General features: G+C 50.5%; 1 protein-coding gene across 1 annotated transcript in view; it reads left to right on the top strand.

The window, feature by feature from the left end:
• MTREX (Mtr4 exosome RNA helicase) overlaps nucleotides 1–26,081 on the top strand; it is a 243,536-nt gene that overhangs the window by 202,724 nt on the left and 14,731 nt on the right. Inside the window, exons 20-23 of the mRNA XM_075326525.1 lie at nucleotides 12,144–12,254; nucleotides 15,386–15,574; nucleotides 15,669–15,832; nucleotides 16,386–16,491. Of these exons, the coding sequence (XP_075182640.1) occupies nucleotides 12,144–12,254; nucleotides 15,386–15,574; nucleotides 15,669–15,832; nucleotides 16,386–16,491 (570 nt within the window). The remainder of the gene's footprint in view (nucleotides 1–12,143; nucleotides 12,255–15,385; nucleotides 15,575–15,668; nucleotides 15,833–16,385; nucleotides 16,492–26,081) is intronic.

The following is a 26,081-nucleotide window of genomic DNA, read 5'->3' as shown; positions in this document are numbered from 1 at the left end:
CCTCCCTCTCTCTCCCCCCTCCCTCTCTCTCCCCCTCCCTCTCTCCCCCCCTCCCTATCCCCCCCCTCCCTCCCCCCCCCCCTCTCTTCCCGCCTCCCTCTCCCCCCCCCCCTCTCTCCCCCCCTCCCTCTCTCCCCCCCCCTCCCTCTCCCCCCCTCTCTCCCCCCCCCTCCCTCTCTCCCCCCCCTCCCTCTCTCCCCCCCCCTCTCCTCCCCCCCCTCTCCTCCCCCTCCCTCTCCTCCCCCTCCCTCTCCTCCCCCTCCCTCTCCTCCCCCCCCTCCCTCTCCTCCCCCCCTCCCTCTCCTCCCCCCCCTCCCTCTCCTCCCCCCCCTCCCTCTCCTCCCCCCCCTCCCTCTCCTCCCTCTCCCCCCCCCTCCCTCCCCCCCCTCCCTCTCCTCCCCCCCTCCCTCTCCTACCCCCCCTCCCTCTCCTCCCCCCCCCCCCCTCCCTCTCCTCACCCCCCCCTCCCTCTCCTCACCCCCCCCCCCCCTCCCTCTCCTCCCACCCTCCCTCCCTCTCTCCCCCCCTCCCTCTCCTCCCCCCCTCCCTCTCCTCCCCCCCTCCCTCTCCTCCCCCCCTCCCTCTCCTCCCCCCCTCCCTCTCCTCCCCCCCCTCCCTCTCCTCCCCCCCCTCCCTCTCCTCCCCCCCTCCCTCTCCTCCCCCACTCCCTCTCCTCCCCCCTCCCTCTCCTCCCCCCCCTCCCTCTCCTCCCCCCCCCTCCCTCTCCTCACCCCCTCCCTCTCCTCCCCCCCTCCCTCTCCTCCCCCCCCTCCCTCTCCTCCCCCCCCCCCCTCTCCTCCCCCCCCTCCCTCTCCTCCCCCCCCTCCCTCTCCTCCCCTCCCTCCCTCTCCTCCCCCCCCTCCCTCTCCTCCTCCCCCCCCTCCCTCTCCTCCTCCCCCCCCTCCCTCTCCTCCTCCCCCCCCTCCCTCTCCTCCTCCCCCCCCTCCCTCTCCTCCTCCCCCCCCTCCCTCTCCTCCTCCCCCCCCTCCCTCTCCTCCTCCCCCCCCCCCTCCCTCTCCTCCTCCCCCCCCCCCCCCCTCCCTCTCCTCCTCCCCCCCCCCCCCCCCTCCCTCTCCTCCTCCCCCCCCCCCCCCCTCCCTCTCCTGCCACCCCTCCCTCTCCTCCCACCCCTCCCTCTCCTCCCCACCCCTCCCTCCTCTATGGTCTGAATATAGGGCCGGGAATGAGGATTCTGCGGTGGCGCGGGTCATCGGGGGCACGAGCAGGCTGTAGCAGCGGCTGCCGTGACCACGTGGACCCGCTCATTTAATATGCACGCCCATCCTCCCGCCCATCTCTCAGCAATGAAGCAGGAGTAGACAGGTGGGCGGGATGATGGGCGGGAGGATGGGCGAGGGATAAACAGCCGGCCCGCATGATCACCCCTGGCAACTACAGCCTGGAGTGATCATGTGCGGTTGTATTCACTGCCCCCCGCACATCATCATCAGTATATTCACCTGTCACCGTTCCCCTGCAGCACCGCGATCTCCTCCTGGCTGTCGGCGGCCGCTGAGTGGACCCGTCCCCGTTCTCCTGCAGCATTGCGTTGTCCTCCTGTCTGTGTCAGCGCCGCTGAGTGGAGCCGTCCCCGTTCTCCTGCAGCATTGCAATGTCCTCCTGTGCCAGCGGCGGACGCTGAGACTAGCGGCGCACACTGCGATGACGTCATCGCTGTGCGCCTGTGTCCACACGCAGCCGCCGCTGGCACAGGAGGACATCGCAATGCTGCAGGGGAACGGTACGGCTCCACTCAGCGGCGCTGACAGACGGGAGGAGGAGCGATGCTGCAGGGAGTGAGGTAAGGTGAGTATGAACGCTTTTTTTTTTATGTGCCACAGGATGGGGGTATAATATGAGCAGGATGGGGGTATAATATGAGCAGGATGGGGGTATAATATGAGCAGGATGGGGGTATAATATGAGCAGGATGGGGGTATATTATGAGCAGGATGGGGGTATATGAGCAGAATGTGGGTATATGAGCAGGATGGGGATATATAGCAGGGTGGGGGTATGTAGCAGGTTGGGGGTATATGCCAGGATGGGTTACCGTATATAGCAGGATGGGGCCATATGCCAGGATGGGGTATATAGCAGGATGAGGGACATATACTGTATATACAAGGCAGGGGGATCATTACCAGGCTGGGGTACCTTAGTAGAGAATTTGTAGTCATTACCCCCATAACAGTGTCAGCAGCAGATCCTCGCCCCATAACAGTGTGTCCTGACTCCCATTTTTTGCTTAAAATTTTATTTTCCTATTTCTTTGTCGCTGCCCCCGGCATGTTCCCTTCTCACCCCACTAAGTCGGCGGTGCTGTTAAGGTTAGGTACCCATTGTGGGTACATAGGCCGGAGCCTCATGCCGTCTCCTTCACCATCCCTTAGCGGCTCTGGGAGAAGTGGGATCCTGAGCGGTCATCCATTCACTGGGACCGTGCTCCCTCCGCAGCCCCTGTGGGAATCTGTCGGACAGGAGTCTATTTATCCTCAGGGACCGGGCCCTGCATCACTAAGGTACTCTGTGTCCCCATGGGGGATGTGCATGGAGCGCCTTCATCCCGGACACTGCAGCAGCTGCTTATTTGTGACGGCCGGCGGACTTCCGCGCCGACCGCGCCTGCTTGTCGGCCGCGGTCTTAAATTTAGTCCCCGGCTTCAATTGCGGCCTAGTAGCAAAACTCCCGCCCCCGGGCCTGTCTATCAGGGGTAAGGGCGGGACTGCCGACCTGACGTCGGATGTGAGGGCCGGAGCATCCTGTATGTTTCCTCCCCCCTCACTGATCACTGTGGGGACTCCAGATTCCCGCACTTTTCTAGCGCCGCCCACGGCCCCACTCCTCCCCAGAGAGCTCCGGCAGCCATTTTTTTTTGGCATTCTGCCGGTGGAGGATTTCCAGGAAAGAGCTCTGCAACACTGGGAGACCTAAGGCAGGGAATCTGGAGGACACACGCTCCGCTTTTTAGCGGTCGGTAAGCCACACCGGTCACTCCGGTGCTGGTCCCCTTAGGGTGCCGGAATAGATACTATATATTTATATATTTCTGTTCAGTCGGGCTGTATACCCTTTCCCATATACCCTCAGTGATCACTCTCCTAGGAGACAACAGCATGTCGTCCACAAGGAGCAAGGGTGCCAAGGCACAGGGTTATTTTGCGACCTGTACCTCTTGTGCGGCTAAGTTACCTGCGGGTTCCACCTACCCTCACTGTGAGCAATGCTCAACCCCTGTTTTGCTTGCTCAGCCGGAGCCTCGGTCACTAGGGGGCCCCTCGGCTCAGGCAGACCCCCCTGCTCTCCCTGTCCAGGCGGCAGGGACAGAGTTTGCCGTTTTTGCTGAAACTCTCTGAGTCACTTTCACAATCCATGGCTCAGTCTATGGACAAATGGTCTGCCAAGCTGCTTGAAGCTTTGCAGTCCAGACCGGTCCTTCCACAGGCCCCGGGCCCTGTTGGATCGTCGCCTCCAGGCCCCTCTCTGTCCGCGCCGCAACGCGTTCCCAGGGGGGGCCCTAGGTCTCACGTGGAGGACTCCTGCCCGGACCACAGTCCCACACCGGCTAAGCGGGCCCGCTGGGAATCTTCCCCGACTTCTTCACGCTGCTCGGGTTCCCAGCTTGAGGACTCTCTGGAGGACGAGGCGGACGTCGCAGCTCAGGGCTCTGACCCTGACGTTGCTCTCAATCTTGATACACCTGAAGGGGACGCCATAGTAAATGACCTTATCTCGTCCATCAACCAGGTGTTAGATATATCTCCCCCGCCGCCACCTGTAGAGGAGTCGACTTCTCAGCAGGAGAAACACCAGTTTCGGTTCCCCAAACGTACACGGAGTGCGTTTTTCGATCACTCTAACTTCAGAGATGCTGTCCAGAAGCCCAGAGCGGTTCCGGACAAGCGCTTTACTAAGCGCCTTACTGACACACGTTACCCCTTCCCCTCTGACGTAGTTAAGGGTTGGGCTCAATGTCCCAAGGTGGATCCCCCAGTCTCTAGATTGGCGGCTAGATCTGTGGTATCGGTTGCAGATGGCTCATCGCTAAAGGATGCCACTGACAGGCAGATAGAGCTCCTGGTGAAATCCATCTATGAAGCCACGGGCGCGTCTTTTGCCCCGGCTTTTGCAGCCGTGTGGGCACTCCAAGCTATCTCAGCTTGTCTGGCTGAGATTAATGCGGTCACACGTAATTCTGCTCCGCAGGTTGCGTCTTTGACTTCTGTCAGCTTTTTCTTCCTACGCCATGAACGCAGTTCTAGTCTCTGCTAGCCGTACAGCGGTGGCATCCGCTAACTCTGTGGCAGTCTGCAGGGCCATGTGGCTGCGCGAATGGAAGGCAGACTCGGCTTCCAAGAGGTTCTTAACCGGTTTGCCGTTTTCTGGCGACCGCTTGTTTGGCGAACGATTGGATGAGATTATTAAGGAATCCAAGGGAAAGGACTCCTCCTTACCCCAGTCCAAACCGAAGAGACCTCAGCAACGGAAAATACAATCGAGGTTTCGGTCCTTTCGTCCCTCCGCCAAGCCTCAATCCTCTTCGTCCAGCAGGCCGGAGAAAGGCCAGAGGAACTCCTATGCGTGGCGGGCGAAGTCACGCCCCCAAAAACCCGCCGGAGGCAATGCCTCCAAGGCGGCCTCTTCATGACTCTCGGCATCCCCGAACCGCATCCTCGGTCGGTGGCAGGCTCTCCCGCTTTTGCGACGCCTGGTGGCCACATGTTCAAGACCGATGGGTGAGAGACATTCTGTCTCACGGTTACAGGATAGAGTTCAGCTCTCGTCCTCCGACTCGTTTCTTCAGAACCTCTCCGCCCCCCGAGCGAGCCGATGCACTTTTTCAGGCGGTGAACGCTCTGAAGACAGAAGGAGTTGTGATCCCTGTTCCCCCCCAGGAACATGGTCGCGGCTTTTACTCCAACTTGTTTGTGGTGCCAAAGGAGGACGGCTCGTTCCGTCCCGTTCTGGACCTCAAACTGCTCAACAGACATGTGAGCACCAGACGGTTTCGGATGGAATCTCTCCGCTCGGTCATCGCTTCGATGTCACAAGGAGACTTCCTAGCATCGATCGACATCCAGGATGCTTATCTCCATGTGCCGATCGCATCCGAATATCAACGCTTTTTGCGTTTCGCCATCGGGGACGAACACCTTCAGTTCGTGGCATTGGCTTTCGGCCTGGCGACAGCCCCACGGGTGTTCACCAAGGTCATGGCATCTGTTGTGGCGGTCCTACATTCTCAGGGCCACTCGGTGATTCCCTACTTAGACGATCTTCTGGTCAGGGCACCCTCTCAGATGGCGTGTCAAAACAGTCTTTCCATCGCTCTGGCGACTCTCCAGCAGTTCGGGTGGATCATCAACTTCCCAAAATCCAAGTTGACACCGACCCAATCACTGACGTACCTTGGGATGGAGTTTCATACTCAGTCAGCGTTAGTCATGCTACCGCTGGACAAACAGCTTTCACTGCAGGCAGGGGTGCAATCTCTTCTTCGGGGTCAGTCACACCCCTTGAGGCGCCTCATGCACTTCCTGGGGAAGATGGTGGCAGCGATGGAGGCAGTGCCCTTCGCGCAATTCCATCTGCGGCCACTCCAGTGGGACATTCTCCGCAAATGGGACAGGAGGTCGACTTCCCTCGACAGGAACGTCTCTCTTTCCCTTGCAACCAAGACGTCTCTTCAGTGGTGGCTCCTTCCCAACTCTCTGTCGCAGGGAAAATCCTTCCTACCCCCAACCTGGGCTGTGGTCACCACGGACGCGAGCCTATCGGGGTGGGGGGCGGTTTTTCTCCACCACAGGGCTCAGGGAACCTGGACTCCGATAGAGTCATCCCTTCAGATCAATATTCTGGAGATAAGGGCAGTGTATCTAGCCCTATTGGCCTTTCATCGGTGGCTGGAGGGCAGGCAGATCCGGATCCAGTCGGACAACGCCACTGCCGTCGCATACATCATCCACCAAGGCGGCACTCGCAGTCGTCAAGCCTTCCAGGAAGTCCGGATTCTGCAGTGGGTGGAAGCCACAGCTTCCACCATCTCCGCAGTTCACATCCCGGGCGTAGAAAACTGGGAAGCAGATTTTCTCAGTCGTCAGGGCATGGACGCGGGGGAATGGTCTCTTCACCCAGACGTGTTTCGAGAGATCTGTCACCGCTGGGGAACGCCGGACGTCGATCTCATGGCGTCACGGCACAACAACAAAGTCCCGGCATTCATGGCCCGGTCTCAAGATCACAGAGCTCTGGCGGCGGACGCATTAGTTCAGGATTGGTCGCAGTTTCGACTGCCTTATGTATTTCCTCCTCTGGCGATGCTGCCCAGAGTGCTGCGCAAAATCAGGTCCGACTGTCGTCGCGCCATTCTCGTCGCCCCAGATTGGCCGAGGCGGTCATGGTACCCGGATCTGTGGCATCTCACGGTGGGTCAACCGTGGGCGCTCCCAGACCGCCCAGACTTGCTGTCACAAGGGCCGTTTTTCCATCTGAATTCTGTGGCCCTCAACCTGACTGTGTGGCCATTGAGTCCTGGCTCCTAGGGTCGTCAGGGTTATCTCAGGATGTCATTGCCACCATGAGACAGGCCAGGAAACCAACGTCCGCCAAGATCTATAACAGGTCTTGGAGGATCTTCTTATCCTGGTGCTCTGATAAGGGTTTTACTCCCTGGCCTTTTGCCTTACCCACTTTTCTTTCATTCCTTCAATCCGGAATGGACAAGGGATTGTCTCTCGGCTCTCTCAAGGGACAAGTATCGGCGCTATCCGTATTTTTTCAAAAGCGTCTAGCCAGGCTTCCGCAGGTCCGCACGTTCCTGCAGGGAGTTTGCCACATAGTCCCACCTTACAAGCGTCCGCTGGAACCCTGGGACCTTAACAGGGTGCTAACGGCTCTTCAGAAACCACCTTTCGAGCCGCTGCGGGATGTCTCTTTATCACGTCTTTCGCAGAAGGTGGCATTTCTAGTGGCAGTTACATCGCTCCGTAGAGTGTCGGAGCTGGCAGCGCTGTCATGCAAAGCCCCCTTCCTGGTTTTTCACCAGGATAAGGTGGTTCTGCGTCCTGTTCCGGAATTTCTCCCTAAGGTGGTATCTCCTTTTCATCTCAATCAGGATATCTCCTTACCTTCATTTTGCCCTAATCCAATTCACCAATGTGAAAAGGATTTGCACTCCTTAGATCTAGTGAGAGCACTCCGACACTATGTGTCTCGCACGGCGCCCCTGCGTCGTTCAGATGCGCTCTTTGTTCTTGTCGCTGGCCAGCGTAAGGGTTCGCAGGCTTCCAAGTCAACCTTGGCTCGGTGGATTAAGGAACCGATTCTTGAAGCCTACCGTTCTTCTGGGCTTCCGCTTCCTTTGGAGCTGAAAGCCCATTCTACCAGAGCCGTGGGTGCGTCCTGGGCATTGCGGCACCGGGCTACGGCTCAGCAGGTGTGTCAGGCAGCTACGTGGTCTAGTCTGCACACTTTCACGAAATGCTATCAAGTGCATACCTATGCTTCGGCAGACGCCAGTCTAGGTAGGAGAGTCCTTCAGGCGGCGGTTGCCCACCTGTAAGAGGGGGCCGTTTTTCGGCTCTTTTTATTGAGGTATTCTTTTACCCACCCAGGGACTGCTTTTGGACGTCCCAATTGTCTGGGTCTCCCAATGGAGCGACAAAGAAGAAGGGAATTTTGTTTACCGTAAATTCCTTTTCTTCTAGCTCCTATTGGGAGACCCAGCACCCGCCCCTGTTCCCTTCGGGCTGTTTGTTCTTTTGTGTACACATGTTGTTCATGTTGAATGGTTCTTTTGGTTCATGGTTTTCAGTTCTCCGAACATCCTTCGGATTGAATTTACCTTAGACCAATTTATAAGTTTCCTCCTTCCTGCTTTTGCACCAAAACTGAGGAGCCCGTGATGCACGGGAGGGTGTATAGGCAGAGGGGAGGGGTTACACTTTTTAAAGTGTAATACTTTGTGTGGCCTCCGGAGGCAGAAGCTATACACCCAATTGTCTGGGTCTCCCAATAGGAGCTAGAAGAAAAGGAATTTACGGTAAGTAAACAAAATTCCCTTCTTTCCTGCTCTAAAACCAGAGTGCGTCTTATGGTCTGGTGCGTCTTATAGTCCGAAAAATACGGTATAAAGGACTGGCACATGACTTATTCTTTCCAAAGACCATACTAAGGATCAAGGGGATTACACTGCGAGTGGAAGAAAAGTGATTCTGGCAGCGACATAGGAAAGGGCTCTTTACAGTTAGAGCAGTCAGACTGTGGAATGCCGACCACAAGAGGTAGTAATGGCAGATACTATAACTGCTTTTAAAAAAAGAGCTGGATGATTTCCTCAGTACACACAACATTGTTGGTTATACATGACTTAATGACAAAATGAATAATTGGTGGAGGAAGGTTGAACTAGATGGACCTAGGGCTTTTTTCAACCTATGTAACTATGTATCATTATAAACAGTTTCAGACCTTATGAGTGCTGTCAGCTTTCACAGTCTTCCACACTGATTGCCGTGAGAGAGGATGTGGAAGTGTTTGTAGTGAAGTATACCTCAGCTCTTTGGTATCTTTACAGTAGCTGTACATATCTGTGAGAAAAGCAGGGCGTGTTCTTTCTTCTCCTACATAGATGCCTGCAATGAAATATTTGGAAACACTCAGTTGAACTATAATATAATCAAGAAAATGTGCTTTACAAGCTAATATCTCCGCAACAGGGAGAAAAAAATTAAAATCTACATTTCACGCAGATCTGCAGCCCCTTATTCCATGATGTGGCCAGTTTTAACATGCTCAAACTAGGACCTCTTAAAATTTAAAGGGAATTTATTAGTAGGATCAATCTTTCTTAGCTGCCTATATGGGCATGTAGATGTAGTAACTTGGCACTCAAGATAAATGTGAATAGTGTCCTTTTATTGAGAAGAACTTGTAGGACCAGCACAAGCACAGAAGTTTAGGTCATCAGTGTGCGTACAGAAGGTCTTCAGAAGGTATAGCAACGTGGCAAACGGCGTAGCCGGGCATGAGGCGCTTCCACCGCTGTCTATATGGCAATGCCTCATAGACAGCGGTGGACACCGCATCATACCCTGCATGCACACTGATGAAGGTCTTTGACTGAAAGTCTGTGCTTGTGCTGGTCCTATAAATTCTTCTCAAAAAAAGACCACTATTCACATTTATCTTGAGGGCCAAGTTTTTACATCTACTTGAGACAGTTTTGGACCCTACTTGAGCACCACCCCAGAAGTGCCGTGTGTTATTTTTCTTAGTATGTTAATGAACTGTTAAGATCTCTGGGCCGAACACAGATCTCCCTTAGAAACTGTCTCCAGAGCTTATCATAAATGAAAGGGGGCGTTACCAGTGTGAGACATGTAATGACTGACAGTCTGCTCTCCTGATCTACATGTCTCACACTGGTAATGCCCCTTTTATTTATGATAAACTCTGGAGGCACATTCTCAGGAAGATCACAGTCTGGCCTATAGACCTTAACAGCTCATTTACATAAAAGAAAAACAAGGATAGGTCTGAAATAAGACATCAGATCGCAGATCTCAAAGTGTCATTTTATTCAGCTTCCTATGACCTACAGGCCCATATAGACAGCTTAGGAGGGAGGGTCCTACTGACAGATTTTCATTACCTTTTTTAGAACGCTAAAGCGCTACTGCCAATGGGAAAGTTTTAACTTGAACCTCAAGTTTGCATGAATTTTTATTTCTTTATCAACTCTTTCTCGTTCTAAAAGTTATTAATTTTTTTTATTTTTTTTTTAAAACATCTTTTATTAAAATTAATTTAAACATAAAAAAAATTAAACAGTCCAGTAAACCTCAGCATACACAAGATTGATTTGTTCGTCAATGCAACTGTAAACCTTGCAAAGGAAGAAAAAATAAAAGGTAGTATCACAAACAAAGAATAAGAATATGAGTGTGAACCCTCCACAATTATGTTCTTGCTATGGTGTCGACTACCATCTCCATATGGTACATGCTAAGTGTCTAATGATGGTCCCAAAACCCCCAACGTCCCTCCCAGGTCTTCCAGACAATACCATTCTGTATGGCGGAAAGGGATAATTATTTTCTGGATTTCCTGAGGACTATAATGAAAACCAATGAATTTTTTCCACAGCGGAAAAACTTTTCCTGCTGACTTTTCTTTACTCTTTTCTGCTTCTATCAGGTCCAGTCCCAATAGATATTTCATTTGAGATGATATCGCTCCCATTGATGGAGTGTTTTTGGTTTAAGTCACTCACTAAACAAAGCCCGAAGAGCCACCACTAAATGTGTGGATGTTTCTAGGAATCTTTACTTTGTCTACTTGTCTGAGATTCAGATTCGAGGGGGCGTGATTGGTGGAAGAGCAGGGCCTGTGGTGTTTGTGGAAGTTTCGTTCCCCAACATGAATCTGGTCCCTTACTTGCTTCCAATATGGTGTTACTTCTGTGCACTCCCACACCCCATGCCACAGATTTGTTTTATTTTGTTTTTTTAAGTGCATAATCAGTATTGCCGTTACTGTTCTATCAAAATATCAAACTAATAAACACACATCCATAAAAAAAAATTAACAAAGTGATCTAAACATCATATGTAAGTGTGCAAAAATACAAGCCCTCACACGGGTCCATTGACCCACAAATAAAAGTTCTGACTCTTGGAGGAAAAATCACAGAAACAAAAATTGGCCATGTCTTTAAGGTACCATATATACCATATTTTTCCGCTTTATAAGACGCACTTTTGTTTCCACAAATTTTGGGGGATAGTAGGGGGTACGTCTTATAATCCGAATGTACGGGTCCAGGGGAGGTGGGGGCAACTCTGGAGCGGTGCTGGGGGCTGGTGGAGGCTGGTATAGGCTTGTGAAGGCTGCTGGAAGCAGCGGGAGATCTCCTGCTCCCGCTCATATAATATGCACAGCCGCTGTCCATCACTGTGGTGCTGAAACCGCACCGCGGCGATGGGCTGGGGGAGCGGCGCATATTATATCTGCCTGCGCCCTCCTTTGATCACACATGTCCCTCCCCCACCCCGTGTTAGATATGGCCCCCATGCTGCTGGTCATTCTAAAATAAAAAAGCTTTCCTTACCCCCATCAGCGTGTCTCCCTGATCTCACTGCTGCAGCTGTGATCAGGCACGCAGAGATCATGTCACTCTGCTGTACCGATCACATGACCGGCACCGAGAACCAGGAAGTGCCGGAGCTCAACCGCACGGAGGGAGACACGAGGGAGGACAGCACTGGAGAAGGTAAAGTGTTTATTTTACTAGGGGCAGCAGCATGGAGGCCATATCTAACACAGGGGGACCTGTGCCAGCAATAGGAGACCTGTGCCACCTGTATGGGACGTGTGATAGCAATGGAGACGTGCCAGCTGTATGGGATGTGTGCCAGCAATAGGAGACCTGTGCCATCTGTATGGGATGTCTGCCAGCAATAGGAGACCTGTGCCAGCTGTATGGGATGTCTGCCAGGAATAGGAGACCTGTGCCAGCTGTATGGGATGTCTGCCAGCAATAGGAGACCTGTGCCATCTGTATGGGATGTCTGCCAGCAATAGGAGACCTGTGCCATCTGTATGGGATGTGTGCCAGCAATAGACCTGTGCCAGCTGTATGGGATGTGTACCCTGTGCCAGCTGTATTGGATGTGTGCCAGCAATAGGAGACCTGTGCCAGCTGTATTGGATGTGTGCCAGCACAAGGGGGCTATATTCAATATAAGGGGGCCATATCCAGATTAAGGGGGCTAATTATAGGATGGGGGGCTATTAGAGACATATACCCTATATGATTTGTTAGACGGACACTGGCATTATAAGACGGACCCCATTTAACATTAAAAAAAATAAATTCTCTTTTCCTTCACCAAATTTGGGGGTGCGTCTTATAATGTGAAAAATACGGTAAGTAGGTTTCCAGGAATTAAAAAAAAAAAAAAAAAAAATCACTTCAGTGAAGCTGAGCTGCAACTTCAGACCCATGGCGATTGCTGTAGGCTGTTTATAAGCAGCAGGCATTTTTTTCCTGTTGTACATGAAGTTTACAGTGTGCAGGATTTAAAGAGTTTTTATTGCTAGCGGTAACAATATTAGTGACTCTGTACTTTCCTCTTGGCAGGTTGTTCCGGTTTTGCTGCATTTGCTTTGTGCGATCAGTAGTGTCCGTCTGTATATCCCCAAGGATCTCCGGCCTCTTGACAACAGACAGAGCGTGTTAAAGTCCATACAGGTAATATATACAGCTATATAGTGACTTCTGAAGTCTCCTCTCACTGAAATCATATATAAAATAAGAACAAACAGATTTAAATCATCAATTGTCTTTTTAAAAAATGTTGCCTACATCTGTAGTGCAGGTAAATTTAAGACTCTGTGTAATATATCTTATCAAGGAAATTGGCTTTTTTCCTCACTTTTGATCCATTTCTTTGTCAACTGAACTCTAGGGCATGAAACAGCTCAGATCCATCATGTTAAAAGCCTGTGCCAAAGTATCAGGTTGCGCCTCCGGCTATACTGTACGGAGAAGGGAGGAGCAGAGTGAGGAAACAAGCAGAGGAAGGAACAGGCAGATTGTGCTGAAGTTAGTGAGTCAGTTTGCTAATCCCATAGATCAGTGCTGGTGTATAATGTCCCCCCTGTCGTGCTCTAAACACGTTTTAAACAGAGGAAGAAGAGCAGGAATCCCTGTTTCTGTGTTCCACATATAGTGTGTGGGGGAGGGGGGGAGTATTTCGTCAGCCACCAATTGTATAAGTGCTCCCACTTAAAAAGATGAGGTTTGCCTGTAATTGACACCATAGGTGACCACAACTATGAGAGACAAAAGAGAAAACAAATCCAGAAAATCACCCTCTCTGATTTGGCAAGATTTTATTTGCAAATTATGGTGGAAAATAAGTATTTGGTCAATAATATAAGTTCATCTCAATATTTTATTATTTTTCCTTTGTTGGCAATGACAGAGGTCAAACGTTTTCTGTAAAGCCTGCTTTACACGCTACAAGATATCTTACGATGTGTCGGCGGGGTCACGGCGTAAGTGACGCACATCCGGCATCGTAATGTATGTTGTAGCGTGTGACTGCGACGTGCAATTGCACGAAAAAACGTTCATCGCATGCACGTCGTTCATTCCTGACGAATTGAACGTCAGATTGTTCATCGTACCCGGGGTAGCGCACATCGCAGTGTGTGACACCCTGGGAACGATTAACAGATCTCACCTGCCTCCTGCGGCTCCCGGCCCACAATGCGGAAGGAAGGAGGTGGGCGGGATGTTTCCGTCCCGCTCATCTCCGCCCCTCCTCTCCTATTGGCTGGCTGCCGCGTGACGTCGATGTGACGCCAAACGTCCCTCCCACTCCAGGAAGTGGACGTTCGCCGCCCACATCGAGGTCGTATGGAAGGTAAGTATGTGTGACGGGGGTTAATCGTTTGTGCGGCACGTTCAACAAATTGAACGTGCTGCACGAACGATGGGGGCGTTGCAAATCGCATACGATATCGTATGCGAAATTGCAACGTGTAAAGCAGGCTTAAGTCTTCACGAGGTTGGCACACAGTGTTGGTGGTATGTTGTCCCATTCCTCCATGCAGATCTCCTCTAGAGCAAAGATGCTTTGGGCCTGTCAGTGGGCAACACGGACTTTCAACTTCCTCCAAAGGTTTTCTATGTGGTTTAGATCTGGAGACTGGCTAGACCACTCCAGGACCTTCATATGCTTCTTAGGAAGCCACTCCTTCTCCTCCTCCTCCTCCTTCCACTCCTGATGGTGTGCTTGGGATCATTATCATCAGCGCTTTTTTTGTAAAAAAAAATATCTGCCAATACGCATCTCTGGGTCAAAGGGTGGGGTACTGTCAGACGCCGGCGGCCGAGATGGGGGGGTGGGGGGGGGATCTGTCAGCCGGTGGCCGAGATTGAGGGGAGCTGGGAGTTGGTTCTGTCGGGCGGCTGGGAGATCCTGTGCACTGTTTAACTGTTGAGGCACTGGGCAGCGGAAAACGGCAGTCCCCATACAGCTCTGCCCCCCCTGAATATAGTGCCGCCTGAGCAAACTGCTCAACTTGTCCAGTGGACGGTGCGGTCCTGTTTCTCCAACATACCCTTGCGCTTGTATTCCCAGCTACCCATCCTTAAGCGACTCTTGACCAAGACCTGGGAGGGTCGAAACGTCTAATTTGGTTTCACAGTCACGTTTCTACTTTTTGTCTAATAAATATACTTTTTGCATCAAAAATCAAGGAGTGCAGTGAATTTTTCTAACATAAAATATGCACATTCGGCTCCCTATAATCTGATGTGAATGACCACTTTTAAAGTCTTTGCTGGGTTTTTAACTTGAGGAGATTAGTGAACATTTATTTTGTTGCCTAAGCAATTTGAGCTACTTTTAATGAATTGGCTGCAACAAGCTGTATCTGATATACAATATACTGCTTGTCTATGCTACAGAGACTTAATTTAGGTCCCTCCCACTCAAAAATACATATGCACAACATGGGAGGTCATATAGAGAAGACATGTTATTTTGTGTTTGAGTGAAGATTAAGATGTTTCGACATTGATCAGATATGGGCAACAACTGAGGTCCAAAAGCTCTCGGCCCGGGTCCCAAAGCTCTCGGCCCGGGTCCCAAGGCTCTCGGCCCGGGTCCCAAGGCTCTCGGCCCGGGTCCCAAGGCTCTCGGCCCGGGTCCCAAGGCTCTCGGCCCGGGTCCCAAGGCTCTCGGCCCGGGTCCCAAGGCTCTCGGCCCGGGTCCCAAGGCTCTCGGCCCGGGTCCCAAGGCTCTCGGCCCGGGTCCCAAGGCTCTCGGCCCGGGTCCCAAGGCTCTCGGCCCGGGTCCCAAGGCTCTCGGCCCGGGTCCCAAGGCTCTCGGCCCGGGTCCCAAGGCTCTCGGCCCGGGTCCCAAGGCTCTCGGCCCGGGTCCCAAGGCTCTCGGCCCGGGTCCCAAGGCTCTCGGCCCGGGTCCCAAGGCTCTCGGCCCGGGTCCCAAGGCTCTCGGCCCGGGTCCCAAGGCTCTCGGCCCGGGTCCCAAGGCTCTCGGCCCGGGTCCCAAGGCTCTCGGCCCGGGTCCCAAGGCTCTCGGCCCGGGTCCCAAGGCTCTCGGCCCGGGTCCCAAGGCTCTCGGCCCGGGTCCCAAGGCTCTCGGCCCGGGTCCCAAGGCTCTCGGCCCGGGTCCCAAGGCTCTCGGCCCGGGTCCCAAGGCTCTCGGCCCGGGTCCCAAGGCTCTCGGCCCGGGTCCCAAGGCTCTCGGCCCGGGTCCCAAGGCTCTCGGCCCGGGTCCCAAGGCTCTCGGCCCGGGTCCCAAGGCTCTCGGCCCGGGTCCCAAGGCTCTCTCTTTGATCATTTTCCAGGAGGTTCAGAAACGCTTTCCGGATGGCGTGCCCTTACTGGATCCCATTGATGATATGGGCATTAAGGATGCAGGTCTTAAAAAAGTCATTCAGAAAACTGAAGCCTTTGAGCACCGGATGTATTCTCACCCCCTTAACAACGATCCCAACCTGGAGTCCGTATACAAGCTGTGCGAGACGAAAGCCCAGGTACAGTCGTATCAATCTTTCAATTTATGACATTTGGGTCCTACACTGTTCTTTTGTAGATGTGTATGATTATATTATTTGCGGTGACTTGCAGATTGCAGTGGATATCCGATCAGCGAGGCGCGAGCTGAAGAAGGCACGCACCGTGTTACAGATGGATGAGCTGAAGTGCCGGAAGCGCGTGCTGAGACGCATGGGCTTCGCCTCCTCCGCTGATGTTATAGAGATGAAGGGACGAGTGGCCTGTGAAATTAGCAGGTAATGCTTTTAATTTTCATATTCATTCTCCCAGTTTTGGGCTATGGCAAGAGATTTCTCCTTTCCAAAGTGGCCACCGTGGCAAACTCTTGGGACCTGTAAACGGCTAATCTTGCTATGGCCAGTCCAGTCGGGCAATCTACCTATAGCAGCAGTAGTAATACTACATGGCAGCGTGAGCTGTGTGCTCTCCTGACACTGCTGTAAGAGAAGAGGCAGCTTCACCCCTGTAGTACTGGCAGGATCGGTGCACTCCATTGATCCCCACCAGCCTCAGTGCAGTGCTTACAACTTTACCAGGAAAGAGATTGTAAGCGCTGCACATGCAAGACTACAGTGGTGGTCGGTCACCTAGACAGCAAGCAGTAAACAATAAAACAATGATATAGGGAGGTTGTGGAAAAATGTTAATGATACTCTGCAAAGTTGCTTATTTTTTTACAGGCACATGGTAAACGTACCCTATAACCCTTTAACCAGGATTTCAGCACTTGTTGTTGAGGTTTCGCCAATGAATGCAGTGTATAAATCCGTGATCTTTGTGTCCTTCCAGCGCTGACGAGCTGCTCCTCACCGAGATGACGTTTAATGGACTTTTTAATGACCTGACGGCAGAACAAGCGACCGCCCTGCTCAGCTGCTTCGTGTTTCAGGAGAATGTGAGTTTGGGTTCCCAGCTGTGCGGCTCAGCGCTGACCGAGCCACATTTGTTTGCTCTTCTCTCTGTTTATTTCCAGTTAGATAAATTATAAATTGTTCGCAGCGGACTTTGTGTCTTTTCCCTAAGTTACGAGAAATAGGGAGAAGTTGCTGTGTGAAAGATCCTTTTTTGGTTTCTTTCAGTGGAGAAGAGACCCAAGTGCACGACCATCTCACCACTGATGTGCAATAGTCTGGACATCAGGTCACGCCTCCGCTTCTAGACCCCCCTCAGAGACTTTATCAGAAAACCCTTTTAAAGTTGGTGTCACACACAGCGACAACGACAACGACGTCGCTGCTACGTCACCATTTTCTGTGACGTTGCAGCGACGTCCCGTCGCTGTCGCTGTGTGTGACATCCAGCAACGACCTGGCCCCTGCTGTGAGGTCGCCGGTCGTTGCTGAATGTCCAGCTTCATTTTTTGGTCGTCACTCTCCCGCTGTGACACACACATCGCTGTGTGTGACAGCGAGAGAGCGACGAAATGAAGCGAGCAGAGGGAGCAGGAGCCGGCACTGGCAGCTGCGGTAAGCTGTAACCAGCGTAAACATCGGGTAACCAAGGGAAGACCTTTCACTGGTTACCCGATATTTACCTTCGTTACCAGCCTCCGCTCTTGCTGCCAGTGCCGGCTCCTGCACTGTGACATGTGGCTGCAGTACGCATCGGGTAATTAACCCGATGTATACTGTAGCAAGGAGAGCAAGGAGCCAGCGCTAAGCAGTGCGCGCGGCTCCCTGCTCTCTGCACTGTGACATGTAGCTGCAGCACACATCGGGTTAATTAACCCGATGTGTACTGTACCTAGGAGAGCAAGGAGCCAGCGCTAAGCAGTGTTCGCGGCTCCCTGCTCTCTGCACTGTGACATGTGGCTGCAGTACACATCAGGTAATTAACCCGATGTATACTGTAGCAAGGAGAGCAAGGAGCCAGCGCTAAGCAGTGCGCGCGGCTCCCTGCTCTCTGCACTGTGACATGTAGCTGCAGCACACATCGGGTTAATTAACCCGATGTGTACTGTACCTAGGAGAGCAAGGAGCCAGCGCTAAGCGCGGCTCCCTGCTCTCTGCACTGTGACATGTAGCTGCAGCACACATCGGGTTAATTAACCCGATGTGTACTGTACCTAGGAGAGCAAGGAGCCAGCGCTAAGCGCGGCTCCCTGCTCTCTGCACATGTAGCACAGCGACGTTATGATAGCTGTCAAACACAGCAGAAGCAGCGAAGCAGCGATCATAACAGCGACTTACAAGGTCGCTGTTACGTCACCGAAAATGGTGACGTAACAGCGACGTCGCTGTCGCTTAGTGTGAACCCAGCTTAAGGAGAACCAGTTATCAGGATCCGCTATGATAAACTGAAGGTATGGGTATAAGGGCTGTTCTGCGGATTTAATAGCTACCTTCACTGTAGAAATCCGCAGCCTGGTTATTCTTTAATCACCATTTGACGTTTCGGTGCAACAAGTGGTTTGCGCATCCGGTCAGGACTGTGGGGGGGTCTTCATCTCTGCCACTGCCCCTCAGCTGCCTCTGATGTAAGTATCTTTATGCTGTGTAAAATTGCGCCATCCTTAGCCGTAGGTAGTTCTTGCACAGATCAAATTGGTTGCAGGCTTCAGTAACATGGAGCATGCGCACGTTAATCTCTTAGCAGGCTTCAGGTAAATGGCACTGTGACGGCGCATGCGCAGATTGAAATCTCAGCTCGAGTTGAGATCACGACGCCATTTTACTGAAGCCTGCAACCAAATCAATATGCATAAGCGCCGCCTACGGCTAAGGACGACACCAAATTTTAAACAGCACGAAGACACTTACACCAGAGGCAGCTGAGGGGCCGTGGTGAAGATGAAGAACCCCCCTCCCCCACAGTCCTGACCCGATGCATGAACAGGGCATTGCACCAAACCTTCTAATGGTGATTAAAGAATAACCAGGCTGTGGATTTCTACAGTGAAGGTGGCTATTACATCTGCAGGACAGCGTCCGTATACCCATACATTTAGTTTATCATCTGCTCCTGGTGACCGGATCTCTTTAACCCCATTACGACCGCGTTACGTTTTAAAACGGCACCAAAAAAGGGTACTTATTCCTTTCTGCCGTTTTAAAACGGCGGGCAGAAAAAAGTGTATAGCGCCCCCCAGCGTCAGAAAATCTCCGGGGTTTCAGCTACCGGGGGTAGCTGAGACCCTGGAGATCATGATTCGGGCCGGTTTTTCCGGTCCCCAGTCACGTGATGACCGGTATACACCGTATATCGATCATCAAGTTATAGTAAATGACCGTGCCGGTAAAAAATGATTTATCTCCCATCTGGCATGATCAAACATGTCAGATGGGAGATAAATCTCTTTCTCGGTTCCCTCCGGTCCCCTCGGTATCCCCAAAGTGCCCCCCCCCCCGACCCCCAACCCCCTCCCGAAAATCCAAGATGGCCGCGCGCACCGCCGATCACAGCAGCGCGCCGGCCACATTCACACTGTTCCTATGGTTTCTGTCGTATGTGCCATAACACATGCGACAGAAACCTGCTCCCCAGGCCCTGCCAAGTCACCCCCTATCCCCCCCGGTGTTCCCCGGTGTCATACATACCTGTCGGAGCGCTGATCCCCCGCGGCCCCCTCCTCCGGCTCCCTCACAGCAGACACCGGTCACATGTGCAGAGCAGCTGACAGCTTCCTGTGTTCAGGACGCTGGCTGCTGCTGCTGCTCGGCACTTTGCAGTTGTGACCCGGGGAGGGTGGGTGCAGATTCATTGCACCCACTCTCCTCAAATGGAGGGTCCTCACACCTAGAAAATGGGGGATACGTTCCCTGAACGTGCCCCCCATATTCTAGAAGGTCCAGAATCGACGTGGGACGTCCAAATGGATTACAGCGGATTTTTTTTTCTTTTCAATAAATTGGCTAATCAGTGAAAGTTTTGGGGAGTGTTTTTTCAAATAAATTTTTTTTTGTTGTCAATTTTTTTTTTTATTACTGTCAATTACCGTAGTTATGTCGGGTATCTGATAGATGCCGTGACATAACTAATTGCTGGGCTTGATGCCAGGTGACATTACACATCTGGTATCAACCCCATTTATTACCCCATTTGCCAACGCACCAGGGCGCGGGATGAGCTGGGGCGAAGCGCCAGAATTGGCGCATCTAATGGATGCGCCATTTCTGGGGCGGCTGCGGCCTGCTATTTTTAGGCTGGGAAGAGTCCAATAACCATGGCTCTTCCCATCCTGAGAATACCAGGCCCCAGCTGTCAGCTTCACCTTGGCTGGTGATCTAATTTGGGGGGACCCCACGTTTTGTTTTTTGTTTTTTTTTAATTATTTATTTATAAATAATTAAAAAAAAAAAACCAGCTTGGGGAGCCCTCCAAATTGATCACCAGACAAGATGAAGCTGTCAGCTGTGGTTTGCAGGCTACAGCTGTCTGCTTTACCCTAGCTGGCTATCAAAAATAGGGGGGACCTCACGTCATTTATTTTAATTTTTTTTTTTTCTTTTGGGCTAAATACAAGGCTAGGCACCCTTTAGTGTCACATGAAAGGCACTAAAGGGCGCCAGATTAGAATCTGCAGAGGGGGGTGGACATTATATATATGTTTGACATCTATCCATTCATCCATTGTAGCATTTTACGCTGTGTGCCCACAATCAGGGTTTGCAGCGTTTTGGGCGCAGAGTGTTTTCCCTGCGTCCATAACGCTGCGTTGTGCAGTAGAAGCACAGTGGAAGGATTTTTAGAAATCCCGTGCCCACTGTGTTTCTTTTCTCTGCAGCATAAACCGACCTGTGGCGCAGCTTCCCGAGCCTCAGCATGTCAATTTATGCTGCGGAGATGAGTGTTTTCTGCAGGTAGAATAGAGCCAAAGTCCACAGCAGCCTGAACCCAAATCGTGGGCATGGGCAGCTGCGTTCTCCCGTGGACAACACTCACATCTCTGCAGGAAGGCTGACACTGTGTACTAGCAACATTTTTGTGAAGTACCTGTGGATTCAAAATGCTTACTATACTCCTGAATAAAATCCTTGAGGGGTCTAGTTTCCAAAATGAGGTCACTTGTGGGGGGTTTCTGATGTATAGGTACCCAAGGGACCCTGCTAATGTGACATGGTGCGCGCAATTTACTTCAACTTTTCCAGAATTCAAATGGTGCTCTTTCCATTCCAAGCCCTCCCATTTATCCAAACAAAGGTTTTTGGCCACATGTGGGGTATCCCTGCGCTCACAAGAAATTAGATAACAACCTGTGGAGTACACGTTTTGTTGTTGCCTCTTGAAAAAGTGAGAAATGTGTCGCTAAATCAACATTTTTGTTAAAAAAATGAAAATTTGAATATGGCAACCTAAGCTTATCAAATTCTGTGAAGTATTCGTGGATTCAAAATGCTCAACATACACCTCGATAAAAGCCTTGAGGTGTCTTGTTTCCAGAATGGGGTCACTTGTGGGGGACCTCCACTGTTTAGGCACCTTAGGGGCTTTCCAAATGTGACATAGCGTCCGCTAATTATTCCAGCCAATTGTTCAGTCAAATGGCACTTTTTCCCTTCCGAGCCCTGCTGTGCACCCAAACAGTTGATTTCCACCACACATAAGGTATCAGCATACTCAGGAGAAATTGCGCAATAAATTTCATGGTGATTTTTTTCCTGTTACCCTTGTGAAAAAAAAAGCTACCTGGTTGAAGTAACAATTTTGTGGTAAAATTTTATTTTTTATTTTCATGGCTCAACGTTACAAACTTCTGTAAAGCACCTGGGGGTTCAGGGTACTCACCAAACATCTAGATAAATTCCTTGAGGGGCCTAGTTTCCAATATGGGGTCACTTGTGGTGGTTTTTTGCTGTTTACATACCTTAGGGGTCCTCCAAATGCGACATGGTGCCCGCAATCTTTTTCAGCCAAATTTCCTTTCCAAAATTCAAATATTGCTCCTTCCGTTCCAAGCCCTCCCAATTCTCCAAACAAAGGTTTCAGACCACAAGTGAGGTATCACCGCGCTCATAAAAAAGTGGGTAACAAACATTGGGGTGAAGTTTTTGGAATTACCTCTTGAAAAAGTGAAAAAATTGATGCTAAAGCAAAATTTTTTAGAAAAAAATGAAAATTTTCAATGTGACAATGTAACGTTATCAAAATCTGTGAAGTACCTGTGGATCCAAAATGCTCACTATACCCCTAGATAGAAGCCTTGAGGGGTCCACTTTCCAAAATGGCGTCACTTGTGAGGGGTTTCTTCTGTTTAGGTACCTTAGCGGACCTGTAAATGCAACATGGTGCCCGCAATCTATTTCAGCCAAATTTGCTTTCCAAAATTCAAATATTGCTCCTTCTGTTCCGAGCCCTCCCATTTGTCCAAACAGAGGTTTCTGACCACATGTGGGGTATCGGCGCACTCATAAGAAAGTGGGGAACAAGTTTTGGGGTTCATTTTGTTGTGTTATTTCTTCTAAAAGTGAATAAATTTGGGGTAGAGCAACATTTTAGGTAAAATTTTATTTTTTGCTTTTTTTCATTCCACTTTGCTTTAGTTCCTGTGAAGCACCTGAAGGGTTAATAAACTTCTTGGATGTGGTTTTGAGTACTTTGAGGGGTGCTGTTTTGAGAATGGTGTCACTTTTGGGTATTTTCTGTCACCGGGGCCTCTCAAAGTCACTTCAAATGTGATGTGGTCCCTAAAAAAAATGGTTTTGTGAATTTTGTTGAAAAAATGGGAAATTGCAGATGAACTTTGACCCCTTCTAACTTCCTAACCCCAAAACATTTTGTTTCAGAAATTGCGCTAATGTAAAGTAGACATGTGGGAAATGTTATTTATTAACTGTTTTGTGTGACATAACTCTCTGGGTTAATGGCATAAAAATTAAAAGTTTGAAAATTGCAAAATTTTCATCAAATTTCCGATTTTTTCACAAATAAAAGCAAAAAATATCGTTCTAAATTTATAACTATCATGAAGTACAATATGTCACGAAAAAACAATGTCAGAATCACCGGGATCCGTTGAAGTGTTCCAGAGTTATAACCTCATAAAGTGACACTGGTCAGAATTGCAAAAAATGGCCTGGGCATTAAGGACAAAACTGGCTCCGTCCTTAAGGGGTTAAGTGGCATGTTTTGGAAATTCTGTGTGATATGGAGACCCTGAATGCCTGGCATGTATTATATAGGGCTGGAAGCTTCTATAAAATGTCTCTGGAGAGCCCAGCTTTTAGATAGGTACTGTGTAATGCTTCTTGTGCCCCTGTGGTGGCGCTGCAGGGTATTTGAACACTTTTTGCTTGGTTCCACCACAGTTTACAGAAATAGAGGTCCATGTAAAAAGGGCAAGATCCAGAGTGACTTACAGCTTTACTCTCCAGTGACTGAAGTTTAGCTGCAGATGAAGAACAATGACAAGGGTGTTGCTTTAGGGGCTTATGTAGAAACCTGGGCCCCTGTAGTGAAGGAGTGAATCTGGTCCCCAGCTGCCAGAACACAATTTTGGAAAGGCCCAGGGGTGATGACAGTGCCACTCCTTCACCTAAACATTTAGCTGCCATAACCCCCAATGTTGGAGAGGCCCAATGATGATGACAGAACCACTTTTTGACCTAAACATTTAGCTGCCATGGTTGCTGTTCACCAGGGGTTAAATTGCTGCAGTCAGAGCTGCAGCAGGCACCTGCGGGGAATGGAGGGCTCATGAGCTCCATAGATGCTGTCCTGCCTTTTGCTGTACATGTATGGTGGATGTCGGTGGAACCAGGCCCTCTGCTGCTCGCGGTCCATAATGGTCGCGTATCCTGGTGCTGTGTACCGTACGCTGCTGTTTTTGGGAATAAAAATGACTTCTTTTGTAAACTGGAGCCCAGTCTAAGAAAGCCGGATGAATTCCTTGTGAAACCTGTGGTGTCGCTTATCAAGCCTCTTCCATAGGAGCAGATGTAACAGCAGAGGATTCATCTTCTTGTGGTGTACATGACCCATTAGTTTGGGATCTGTGCAGTCGCTGCGCCTGTAGTAGTGAGAGCCGGGCTCCTGGTAGCCATGTGCGCTCCCGGGAGGTGGGTGGGCAGAAAGCAAACATTTCATCTTCTCCGCTGTGCGCACATCACACAGTCCAGCTGGAGTCCGGGGGCATTTTCTCATTAAGTACCGTGTTTGTGCAGCTGGTTTTCCAGAGGAAATTGCTGCGCTATGGAAGTGTACGGGCGCAGCGGGACGCCCAGACCGACGTACAGCACTTTACAAGGAAATGCAAGCAGTGGGATGGGATCTGTGACACACAAAACCCGAGGAGATATTCACTGATCAAACACACTTATTCCACTTATGTAATAAATAAGTGTCTAATATTCACAGATGGACACTGCTGCTGCTGTTCTGTCTAACACTGGATGCGTGAGGAGCAGCCGCACGATTCCTCCATAGACGTCACATGCCGGGAGTCTCCCATTGTCATCTATACATCACTGTCTATAAGACGCTGCTGTCTGCCGATGACTAAGCAGCATCGTCTTATTCCTCTGCGCTCAGTGATGTGCCCACAATAGAAGGGGATGGTGCGCTCGGCCATAGTGAAGATCCTGGTACACACACACAGTCACAATCAGAACGAGTCCTCCCCTCCCACACATTACATTAGTGACATTTACAAACTTTCTGCTGTTTGCAATGAATCAATGCAATAGGAACAATGTAAATTGGTCCATACAACTAATATAACAAGTGGTTTCTCCAAAATGCCACTTTAAGTGACCACTGCAGACTCGCGTCTATTCACCTCAAACAAAATGCATTGTTGCGACTCAGTAAAGCCCCTCTGGCTGTTATGACCTGCTGCGATAGTGATAAATAGCCACACACCAGCTTCTCACAGCATTGACCGTTCATTAGCAATCTTGGACTATGAGACTAGGACTTCTGCAGGCACTTTAGGCTTTTTGACCTTTTGACTCCTGAGGAATCTGGTGGCAGCTTGTGATTGCTTCCTCTTCCTGTGGTGTCCAAACCGCGTGGCCGGGGATGCTTTAACTTTGCGTCTTATTGTATCTCTGACCATTCGACGCATTTACATCATATTGAAAAAGTCTAATTGTTCATACCAGGGAATAATCTCTTATGCTTTGGTTGTCAAAAGAGTGGTCCAAAAATGATCAGGTAACTGGAAACGATTACCCATGAGGAAGAGGCTAAGATTTCCCAGTAATGCTGCCACATGTCTGGCCATGAATCACATTTGCAGCAGGTCATAACAGCCAGAGATGCTCTACTAAGTATTAATAGTGATTTTTATTTCTATAGCGCCAACATATTCTGCATCACTTTACAATTCAGAGGAGACCTATACAGACAATAACAGACATTACAAAGTAACACAGATACCAGGCGGAGGGAGGGTCCGGGTCGCAAGCTACAGTCTGAGGAGACACTTGTCGTGTAAGGCCCTGTGCACACGCTGCGATTTTTGACATGTATTTTTGTTAAATCTGCATCAAAATCTGCATACCTTTACTGAAGCCAGCAAAGTTTATGGGATTTTTGAATTAGTACTTTTTTTTTTCCATGCAGTTGTGGTGCAGATTTTGATAGAAAAAAAAAATCTGCAGCATGTCAATTATTGGTCCAGTTTAGCAGCGTTTTTCACCCATTGACTGCAATGTTGTGATGAAAAAAACGCTACAAAACCGCAGGTGTTTGTTCACACTTAGTTTTCAGTCGGTTTTGCAACGTGGCTTTTTTTTTTTTTTTTAAACAATGCCAGTAGAGAATCTTTTTTTTTTTTTTTTTTTTTTTTCCCCTTTCTTTCTCTTTATTGTTCTTTCTTTTTCTTTTGCACGCTTTCTTTCTTTCCCGCTCGTTCTTTCCTTTGCGCTCTCTTTCCTATGCGCTGTTTTTCCTTTGCGCTCTTTCCTTTGCGCTCTTTCCTTTGCGTGCGCGCTCTCCTTTGCGTGCGCGCTCTCCTTTGCGCGCGCGCTCTCCTTTGCGCGCGCGCGCTCTCCTTTGCGCGCGCGCGCTCTCCTTTGCGCGCGCGCGCTCTCCTTTGCGCGCGCGCTCTCCTTTGCGCGCGCGCGCTCTCCTTTGCGCGCGCGCTCTCCTTTGCGCGTGCGCTCTCTCCTTTGCGCACGTGCTCTCTCCTTTGCGCGTGCGCTCTCTCCTTTGCGCACGTGCTCTCTCCTTTGCGCACGTGCTCTCTCCTTTGCGCACGTGCTCTCTCCTTTGCGCGCGCTCTCTCCTTTGCGCGCGCTCTCTCCTTTGCGCGCGCTCTCTCTTTTGCGCGCGCTCTCTCCTTTGCGCGCGCTCTCTCCTTTGCGCGCGCTCTCTCCTTTGCGCGCGCACTTATTCAATGTAGTAGTCAGTAAAAGGGGCATTTAATGTCATTTTGAGACGCCTCTTGTTATATTTGTGTTGAGGTGTGTAAAATGTTCTTCTTTCATTGCAATAAACCAAATGGCATAAAGTTTGTACATTTTGCTGATTGAATTTAGACTGAATAATCTTGATTGCAATTGCACATCCAATATTATAACCATAAACACTATATCCCGTTTCACA

Source organism: Anomaloglossus baeobatrachus, chromosome 1 (genome assembly GCF_048569485.1).
Source record: "Anomaloglossus baeobatrachus isolate aAnoBae1 chromosome 1, aAnoBae1.hap1, whole genome shotgun sequence".
Lineage (NCBI taxonomy): Eukaryota > Metazoa > Chordata > Amphibia > Anura > Aromobatidae > Anomaloglossus > Anomaloglossus baeobatrachus.
This window is presented reverse-complemented; position numbering and strand designations above follow the sequence as displayed.